General features: G+C 43.8%; 1 protein-coding gene across 1 annotated transcript in view; it reads left to right on the top strand.

Moving 5' to 3' along the window:
• The window catches only part of LOC122554859 (cell adhesion molecule 2-like), an 802,068-nt gene that overhangs the window by 576,723 nt on the left and 214,411 nt on the right, over window positions 1-10,934 (top strand). Inside the window, exon 2 of the mRNA XM_043700205.1 lies at window positions 2,380-2,406. Within this exon, the coding sequence (XP_043556140.1) occupies window positions 2,380-2,406 (27 nt within the window). The remainder of the gene's footprint in view (window positions 1-2,379; window positions 2,407-10,934) is intronic.

Genomic DNA, 10,934 nt, shown 5'->3' on the forward strand with positions numbered 1-10,934 from the left:
ACCCCCCTCCGTTTATCCCCCTCAACTCCCCACATTCCTGATGAAGAACTTATGGTTGAAACGTCGACTCTCCTGCTCCTTGGATGCTGCCTGACTGGCTGTGCTTTTCCAGTGTCACACTTTTTGACTGTAGTGAATACAGGCCCAGTCAAACTGACCTTTCCTCATAGGATAGTCCTGCTGTCCCTGGTATCAGCCAGGTGAACATCCTCAGCTCTCCCTCTATGGCAAGTATAGCTCCTTTTTGTTCGATATTTGTCATGTATGATAGTGCCCCTGCCTCTGGCCTGGGTTGAAAGTCCATCTATCCCAGGAGTGTGCCCTAACAACCCCAAATAGGGTGATTTACAATATCTCTCCTGTCTTAGAAAACTGTACACAATACTCCACATCAACCCTCTGAAGAGTAACCCACCCAGTCCCATTTCCTTCTGACTAGTGCACCTAATGCTGTGGGTGATTTAGCATGGCCAATTCACCTGACCTGCACATCTGTGGATTGTGAGAGGAAACCCACTCAGATACAGGGAGAATGTGCAAACTCCACACAGACCCAAGGCTGGAATCAAACCTGGGACCTTAGTGCTGTGAGGCAGCAGTGCTAACCACTGAGCCACTGTGCTACCCAGTCACCTCAGTAAGACATCCCACTTCTAACTCAAATCCTCTACAATGAACGTCAGTATACCTCTCATCTTCTGAATTGTTGCTGCACCTGCCTGTCTACTTTCATTAACTGACTGACACTCAGATTCCTTTGTACATCCACATTTCCCACCGTATCACCATTTCAATAAAACTCTGCCTTTCTGTTTTTCACATTGAAGTATAGAAGTTCCCATTTAGGCACATTGTACTGCATCTGTTTACCCACTCACTCAACTTGTTGAAATCACCTTGGAGTCTCCTTGCATGCTCTTCACAACTTACAATTGGAGACAGTTTTGTGTCATCAGAAAACTTAAAAATGTTGCATTGGTTTACCTCGTCCAGGTTATTTATATAAATATTGTGAATAGCTGTGGCCCACGCACTGATCCTCGTAGCATCCCACTCGGTATTGTCTGCCACTTAGAAAAAGGCTCATTTATTCCCAACCTCTGCTTCCTGTTTGTCAACCAATTCTCAATCTGGATTTGTAACTCCATACACAGCACCTGAAATACAAATGATATTCTTTACTTGATCAGTTTGGTCATTCTCTCAGCCATGACTCTGGAAGGTTGAAGGTTTGAATTGTATTTTGACTCCAGGCAGACCTGAGGGAGTACCATATGCTCAGAGGGGCTATTCCTTCAGGATCTTGTCCCAGTGAATCTGGTAGATGTGAAAGGACCCCTGTCTTTAACAAAGTAACAGCAACTAACCACTTATCTCCTTTGCTTGTACTTTTGATTCTCAACCTTCACCTACAAATGTTAATGATGACCAATTAAACTGTTTTTACGGCATTCCTTTCTTGGCTGTTTGAATGCAGAAGTTAACCCAGGATAAATGCATTATGCAAATAAAGTAATATTGCATCTTTCTAGCTTTCATTTTTAAAATTAATGTGTGTGAGCTCTTTCTATGAAACCTAATTTTATGGAAAATGACCTCATCAAATGTGGGCTGAGACAGTGATTGTTTCTGAAAAGCTGTTTTATAAAAGGTTCAGCGAGAATGAAGCACTTATTTGGAGTGTTCCTTGTATTCTGAGATTAAAGTGAGTCTTGAATCTTGAAACTATTTTCAGCCCTTCTCCATTTTCGCCACTTGCTGAGCAAGGAAGAGTGATGTGTGTGTGACTGTGAATGCATGGGTGTGTGTCGGGGTGTGTGTCAGTGTGAATAGATTTCAGTTGGTGTTTATGTGTGTGAGTGTGTGCATGTCAGTAGGATGTCAGAGGTTGTATGAGGGGGGAGTGTTGGGATTTCTGGGGTCACTCATATTCTCTAACACAGTGTGTTCATGTTTCAAGATCGTTGGAACACAAGGTGACCATTCAGTCATCAAGCATGTTCTTTGGTTCAATCAGATAATAACTGGCCTGTACCTCAAACCCCTTTACCCACCTTCATTCCCTATCCCTGAATATCTTGACTCAACAAACATCTTTCAATCTTTGTCTCATACCACTAGTGATGGGGTCATTGAGTGATCTGAGCTACAATGTGTAATGTGTATTCTGTTCTATACAGTCACTTAATATAGTTGCTTGCTTCAAAACGGTGTCAAGGAAATTGTACCCATCCTTCAGTAAATCCACTGTAAAGCTGCTTGGCAGTCAGTACAATACAAAGGTACAGTTTCTTTGTGCTGTTACTAAACAAACATCAGTCTAATTCCTCATCTTTGTCTGTTTTCTTCACCCATTGCTCTCGCTCTTTATCCTCCCAGTGGTTGCAACGAAGACCAAAAGTAAAGGTCAGTGAACCTCTTGTACTTGTTATGGAATAATTCTGGAAAACAGTGTGATTTGGTGATGTGTTTACTGTGTTCACAATGCAATGCTTAAATGGTGGTTTCACAGCAGTGCTACCTGCTTTGCTGTCAGCGCTGTTGGAACATTCTTAACTGTGTCTTCAACAATGTTAAAAAAGGGAACCCATTTCCCTTCTACAAAGACCCACCTCCATCTGCTGCACACTCTAACCTGAATTACATCACTCACCATCCTCTCTGTTACAATAATTCCCAGCTCTGGTTGAAGTCTTATCCAAAGGTTTCACCACACAACCTCCTGTCTCCAAGCTCTCACTATTGGTCACCATGTCAATCCATGCTGTGCCTTGTCCTGCACCAACGGGAAAAAGTGCAGTCTTCATGTTGTTTTCCTTATCCCTATTTGGGATGTGGGCATCATGAGAAGGCCAAAATTTGTTGTCCATTCTCTATTTCCCTTGAAGGGCTTTCTAGATCATTTCAAGAGGCAGATTGACAGTAACAAAGCAGATTTCCTTTCATAATGAACCAGACAGGCTGTTACAACAATTGTCTTTAGCATTTAATTCCAGATCTTTATTGAGTTGAAATTTCATCATTTGCTATGTGGGGTTTGTATCCATGTTTCCCACAACACTCATTTGGAACTTTCGAATACTAATTCAGTGACATTACCAATACGTCACTAACTCTCTTTGAGTGGCTCTTCACTGTCAATCAAACAGTGAATTATGATTAATAAAGAAAGGCGTCAAAGAAAATTAAAAAGGAACAATTTTGTTTACTGCTCCATTGGGTTTTTCTCCTGGGTTGCTCCCAGCAGCATCCTGGAGATTAATCTTTAATTACTGAAGACTCCAGGGTGTCCTATCCTCATTATTTGGCTCATAATTATAACTCTCTCAGTTACACATCTTTCACTCGTTATAAACGTTGCCAATAACACAACAACAACCTGCACTTCATATAATGCCTTGAAGAACATCCCAAGGTGGTTAACAGAGACATCATCAAATAAAAATCCATGTCAAACTGAAGGAGGGGATTTGAGGGAGAATAAACACAAACTGAGTGAAAGGTGGGGTTTGAGGATGGAAAAGAAAACAATGTAATTTGTGAAGGTGTTTCAAAGTCCAGAGCCTGACTGCCGATGGTGAGTGATGGATGGGAGCTGCACATGCAGTCGGTGTATAAAAGAGCAGCTGCTAAAGGTTGTTGTTGTATTATTGTACATAACTCAGTGACACTTCAGGGTAATGTCACCGAGGGGGTCGTAGGTATATGAGAAAATGGGAGGGGTCAAGGATCAATCCTAGGGAACACCAGAGGGAACAACACAGGAAGGGAAGCTATTGTCAGTGGTGTTTGATCTTTGAGTGTTTTATTCCTGAATGAATTTGAGGAATGAGTTTCTTAAGGAAATAAATAGTTTTTGTGCCTGTGTGTACTATGAGGCAGTTAAAAACAGGCCATCAGTCCCAGATGATCCAGTATTTATGCTCCATGCTCCCACCTCACTTCCACTAAACTGATTCAAATATCCTTTTGTTCCTTTCACCATCATCAGTTTATCTAGCTTCTTTTGAAATGTATTTATTTAAATGTATTTATTAACCTCCACAATTCTGAGTGGTAGAAATTTCCACAATTACACAAAAAAACTGTTTTTCTACTACATTCCAAAAAATCATAGAATCCCGACAGTGTAGAAGGAAGCCATTTGGTCCATCGAGTCCACACTGACCCCCCCAAAGAGTTTCCCTCCCAGACTCACCCCCTACCCTATCCCTGTAACTCTGCATTTACCACGGCTAACCCACCCAACCTGCACACAATAGGGCAATGTAGCATGGCCAATCCACCTAACCTGTACATTTTTGGACTGTGAGAGGAAACCTACACAGAGACAGGGAGAATGCGCACAGGCTGTCGTCCAAGGCTGGGGCCCTGGTGCTGGGAGGCAGCAGTGCTAACCACTGAGCCACCATACCACCCATCAGTGTCATTGTTCTATTTTCTACTGTGTGTTTTTTTTAGAGTTGCAACTTTGCTTCATTCATGTTTATCATCTTCATTGGTATCCGAGATCATCCAGAAACACAGTCAAGTTGCACACACTCTGATACATACACATTGCTGGCTGCCTGCCTGATTGGCCTCAAGGTAGCCAATGGTCTGCCTGTCTCTCTAACGTCAAGTTTAATTAATGAGGGATGGCTAGTAAAATTCATAGCGCAGTGTTTAGAATTGTCAGCGGTTTTGAATCTCCAGCTTTGACATCACCAACCTTCTTTGCTGCCAGCACAAAGCTCCACCGTGTGCTGCACAAGGCTCAGTGTTCACTTCAAACTCAGCCCTTAGAGTCAGGAGCTGTCACTCATTGGGATTGCAGGGGTTTTGTTATGCTCAAAATACCAGACTCTGATTCTGAGCCTTCGGAGCCCAATTACTGCTGAAGATGCAGCTAGTTTGAGATGGCTAGGTGGGGTCAGATGGCTCAGTTGCCTGGAAGATTGGTTTGTGATGCAGAGTGACACTACCAGAGTGGGTTCAATTCCTGCACCAGCTGAGCTTACCATGAAGGACCCTCCTTCTCCATCTCTCCCTTTGCCTGAGGCACAGTGACACTCAAGTCAAATCCCCACAAGTTGTCTCTCTCTAATGACACCATTGCTCTGTGTTTTCCCCACTCCTTGTTCCGGTTCATTTTGAAGTCATTGTCTTCATCCTCCGGTCCCTCCCCCAGTCTCATTCTTCCGGCCTGAGTGATCCCAGAATGGTATTCCACGTTCCAGAGACTCGGCCTCTCTCCAATCCAGCATGAGTAGCCAATCAGCTTCAGGGATCACCTAGGAACTAGAGATTCAACATTGAGCAAAACTGGGAGAATATTCGCTGCAGCATTTTGGAAAAACAACCTATTTATTAAAAAATATCTGGGAATGGAAGCGTGCTGTTTGATTGAGATTTGAGAATTGGTGACGTGAGTTTCTGATGGAAAATGGCCAGTTCCTGGTTCCTTATGAATCTGTAACAGAGTAACTGTACTCATTGCAAGGTGAATCTCTGACCCCAAAGCTCGATAAATTCCACCTTCGAGTGAGGTTTCCATAGAAACAAATCACTCATTATTAAATTTGCCATTTGTTAGCAGCATTTTATCTTGTGCATCACATCTCCTCCCAGCCTGTGGCTTATATCTCTCCTCTTTACACTGTATCCTCCCCCCAGTACAACTTGTACAACCTTGTTCACTACAGCTCCCCTATTAGCATTATATACCAACTCTGTGCCCTGTAACCTTCCCCTGTACCCTGTAACTGCCCATGCCTTCTTTCTCCCTCATGTGCTGTATAATCCTCAGAGCTCTATATCTACCCCCCTGCCATGAAACTAACCCCACATTCTGTATTACCAACTATGCTCTCTAACTCCGCATATTCTTAATAGCTTCCATGCCCTTCCGTGTCTAGCTTCCATGCTCTGTATCTACCCCTCTGTGCCTTGTAACTCACTTTATACTCTGTATTTCCCTCCATGCTCTGTACCTTCTCCATGCCCTATAATCTCCCCTCTGTGGGCAGTATCTCCCTATGCTTTGGACCTCTATACCAGGCATCTCTGGGTTTGCAGGGCTGGTGGGTTATTGATTGGCAGTTTATGCAATAACTAACTGAGTCGATCCCAGTTGCCAGTGACAGTGTGGATGACAAAACAGTGCTAACAGACTGGATGGCAATGTCACAGATAGGCAAGGTCTGCAGCCTGCTCAGCAGCTCATCCAAGACTCAGACAACTTCAAATCCAGCCTCCAGCATCCAGTTCTGCGCTGAGGCCCTGCCTGAAGCAGTGAGCAATTGCTGTCCTGGCTGGGGACGGGTGACCGGCTCTCTACACTTAAATTTAGTCCAACAGTCGGCTAGTCAGCAAGATGCCATCAGCTGAAATAGATGTGCCAAGCCCAATGACAATGGGTAAATGATGACAGTGGCAGATGCTAAGTCACCAAGGCCATTAAGCAGCTTTTTATGACCAAGTCATCAGGAGCTGTTGGCATCCCATCCAAAAGATGCAAGCACAAAGGCACTCATATTGTCAAGAAATTGTGCCCCAAGACTATTCTTTACAATCAGAAAGGGAACAAGTCCACCTGCAATATCATTTCTTTCAAAAAAAGTCATCATTGATTGCATTTAAGCCACAGATCGATAGGTTCTTGGTTGATAAGGGAATGAAGGTTTCTGGAAGCAGGCAGGAGTTTGGGGTTGAGGAACATATCAGGCATGATCAAATAGCAGAGCAGACTCAGTGGGCTGAATGGGCTAATGCTGCTCCTGGGCCTTTTAGTCTAACATCACGGGATTGCATTTGTGACTCACTGCATTGACTCTGTGAACCTGGAATCTCGGTGTAGCTCCCATGCAGGTCAGGGATCTGGGGATATCAGCTCTGCAGCATGTCCAATTGAACCAAAGTCCAGGGAACAGAATCAGGTCCTCTCTAGGGCACCCATTGATGTGAATGAGAACTTTGATCCTGTAAACGGGGAAGAGCAGTTGATGGATTTGACCTGCCATGAACTGATCAATGGGATGTGTGTCAGTCACATGGTTCCTGATGGTGTGACAGTGATTATGATGATGATGATGATGATGATCAGCCTGATGGTAGATCATTGCTAGTCTTTCTTGTCACCATCAGCACCAAGCAGTCCTGTGGATTGGCTCCAGTGCTGACTGTCATAGCCTTCTTAGCCGTGCTCCAGCCCACACTCAAGGACCTTGACATAAAATCAGGAGGAACGTACAAAGACTCAAGGCCTGCATAACCTGAAAGACAGCTTGGATAGACTGGGTTTGTTTTCTCTGGAATGCCAGAGGCTTGGGGGCAACCTGATAGCAGTTTATAAGATTGTGAATGGCACGGAGAGAGTAGAAAGTAAGAGGCTTTTTCCCAGAGTGGAGGGGTCAATTAAGGGGTAAGTAATCTAAGTAATCTAATCTAATTACTAGGGGACGCAGGTACAAGGTGTGAGGGGGGAGTTTAAAAGAGGTTTCAAGGCAAGTTTTTCACAAAAAAAGTGTAGCGAGTGCCTGGAATATGCTGCCAGAGGATGGTGATGGCTAGCACGAGGGAACATAGTTTTAAATTGAGGGTTGATAGATATAGGACAGATGTCAGAGGTAGTTTCTTTACTCAGAGAGTAGTAGGGGCGTGGAATGCACTGCCTGCAACAGTAGTAGACTGCCCAACATTAAGGGCATTTAAATGGGCATTGGATAAACACATGAATGATAATGGAATAGTGTAGGATAGATGGGCTTCAGATCGGTTCCACAGGTCAGCGCAACATCGAGGGCCGAAGGGCCTGTATTGCGCTGTAATATTCTATGTTCTAATTGATCTAGCATCCATCACCATTTGTGGGAGAGAGCTCCAAACTCGCCCACCCTTTGTGTGTGGAAGTGCTTCCTAACATCTCGCCTGAACGATTTAGCCCTCACTGTCAGACTATGCCCCTGCTTCTAGAATCCCCAACCAGTGGAAATAGTTTATCTTTTTCTACCCTGTCTTGAAGACTTTGTGACCGCTCATGACCTTCTAAATTCTATGGAAAACCAGCCTAATTTATATAACCTCTCCTCATAACTTACCCCTGAAGTGACCCACAGCAATGTGGTTGACTCTTAACTGCCCCTGGGGTGGGTGAGGAATGTTGGCCTCACCAGCAATGCCCTCATCCCATGAGTGAATAACAAAAACTACATTGTATTCCCTCCAAGGGTAGTATATCCCTCCTAAGATGTGGTGCCCAGATGTACGCATTGTACTCCAGATGGGGTCTAATCAGGGTTTTGTATAGCTGCAGCTCAACTTGGGCCTGACAATATGTCTGAAGAAAACAGAGATCTTGTGTTAACCCAGCTCAAACCACGTACTCTAAGAGCCCGCAGTGACCATCCAAACACTCGCCTCCATTTAGTCCAGGCGCTTTGCTCTCTTGGGAGATATGGTCAAATAACACTGTGCTAATAGAGGGTACCCACCATCGCCCAGAAGCTCAGGAGTTTACCTTCATTCTCCCACTGTCCCTACCCTGTACATGGTCTCTGCCCTTGGTGCTGTATTGTTCTGCATGTTTCTTTGTTAAATTGATGTCCATCTGAACTTTGTCCATCCAAACCTTATTTGAACAATTTGAATCTCAACACAAATCTCTAACCTGTTCTATGTGAATGAACTCTCATTACTGAGTCATTAGAGCTAACACTTTCTGGAATGTGTAGTATTTCCCAATTCGTCCTGTTTGCTGCTTTCTGTCTCCAATGAGCTTTCGTACTGAAATTGTTCAATATGTTTTCACAGGGCACTTGTTCCTGATTGTTGTTTGTTTATTATAATCTGCTGCTGGTTAAGGAAACCTTTGGGGATTTTTTTTGCTGAATTAAGAGCTGCTTCATGTGATTCCGTTTCTGAATCTGAACTCCTGTCTGCCTAAATTCATCAAAAAAGCTCAGCAAAAATGTATTTAAGCCCTTGTTCCATCCTTCAGAAATACAATGATACCCATTGGGAATAAAAAAGCCCAAAAGCTAGTCTTATTAACCCCTCAGCATGAGAATAATGGAATGATTCATGTGTGTTCCTGGGAGGAGACTGCAGCTGTACCTGGCCAGGTTTTGATATGATTGAAAGTCAGATTAATGTTCTTTGTCAGGCAGCTTGCTTTACTCACACAAAATGACATATACAGAGTGTCAGAAACCTGACAATTTATTGGAGAATGAAAGAATCAGTGCAGTCCGCGCACAGTGTGCATTGAGATCCCTAAACTTTGTAACTACACTCCATCTCAGGTGGAGAGAGAGGGAGCTTCACTGTCTTTGGACTGTTCCCAGTACTGACCCCAGAATGCGAGTGTCGTGTGAGGACTATTATGTCCTTGTGGGAGCTTGTTGTGCACAAATCAACTTCCAGGTTGCCTACTTTCCAGCAACTACACTGCTAAAATTCTTCATTGACTTTAAGTTGTTCACCAGTTGAGAATGACACCATACCAATGCGGGTTTTCTTTTGATTCTGATACCAATAATGGCTAAGAGCAAGCTGCACTGTCTGGGGACTGTTCCTGACACAGTGCTTGGATTCAGAGTCAGGACAACTCCTTCAGTCTCTCAATCAGGTCCAGGTTCATTTGTCTTTTGATTTGTTTCCCATTGCACTCCATTCCCTGCAGCCAAATTCCCTGAGTCTCTCAACTTTAGTTTGGTCTTGTCCAGGTGTCCAAGCCCAACTTTATCCACCTTGTATGAATGTGCCTTGCCATCTTTTAGAATTCACAGTTTCCTTTTATCCTTTACAGCAGTAAAGCAGGGTAGGCTACTCTCCTCATAGCAACGGTGCATGGCCAATGACTAATTTGTACTGTCTTGCAGTTCGAGATGCTTTGATTATTCCCTGAAGAATTCCACAGTTTCATTTTCTCCCAGAGGCACCTGCTGGCATCATTAAAAGTCTTGACAGTGGCATGAATCAACGACCAAAATACCACAAGTGACTGCAAATTTGTATGCAGGGTTTTACTGAGGACATCAAATAGAATTATTTTTAATGACAAGAATGCCTTAAATCTGTTCAGGACAATTAATTAAAACTGAAATTATTCTGCTGTCATTCTGAAATGTTCAGCAAAAACGGTCTTCTTTTACCTACCTTCAGGGCTCACCTAAATGCCTCCTCTTCCTATTCAGTGCTTCAGATCATAGGAATAAGGAGCAGGAGTCAGCTCAGACCCACAGAATCATCATGGCTGATGTGATTCCAATGATAACTGCACTTTCCTAAACCTCCACACCCCCACCCTGCCCATTCCACCATAATCCTCAATTCCCCCATCAATCAGTCACCAATGTCGCTCAGCCTTGAACATATGAGCTAACCCTCACTGCTTTCTGGGGAAGAGAATTCCAAGCACTGGGTATCATCTGAGAGAAGATATTCCCGCTCAGTTTCAGTATAAATCCCTTATTTTTTAAATGTTGACCCTAGATTGAGATTCCTTTTTGATGGGAAACTTTGTCCCAGCATCCATCCTGTTAAATTCTACCCCATCTCTACTCTGTTTCAATAAAATCACTTCTCATTTTTTGAAACTCCAATGAGTATAGATCCAACCTACTCAGCCATTATACAGTCATAGAGTCATAGAGATGTACAGCATGGAAACAGACCCTTCGGTCCAACCCGTCCATGCCGACCAGATATCCCAACCCAATCTAGTCCCACCTGCCAGCACCCGGCCCATATCCCTCCAAACCCTTCCTATTCATATACCCATCCAAATGCCTCTTAAATGTTGCAATTTTACTAGCCTCCACCACATTCTCTGGCAGCTCATTCCATACATGTACCACTCTCTGCGTGCAAAAGTTGCCCCTTAGGTCTCTTTTATATCTTTCCCCCCTCACCCTAAACCTATGCCGTCTAGTTCTGGACTCCCCCACCCCAGG

This window comes from Chiloscyllium plagiosum, chromosome 12, assembly GCF_004010195.1.
Source record: "Chiloscyllium plagiosum isolate BGI_BamShark_2017 chromosome 12, ASM401019v2, whole genome shotgun sequence".
NCBI lineage: Eukaryota > Metazoa > Chordata > Chondrichthyes > Orectolobiformes > Hemiscylliidae > Chiloscyllium > Chiloscyllium plagiosum.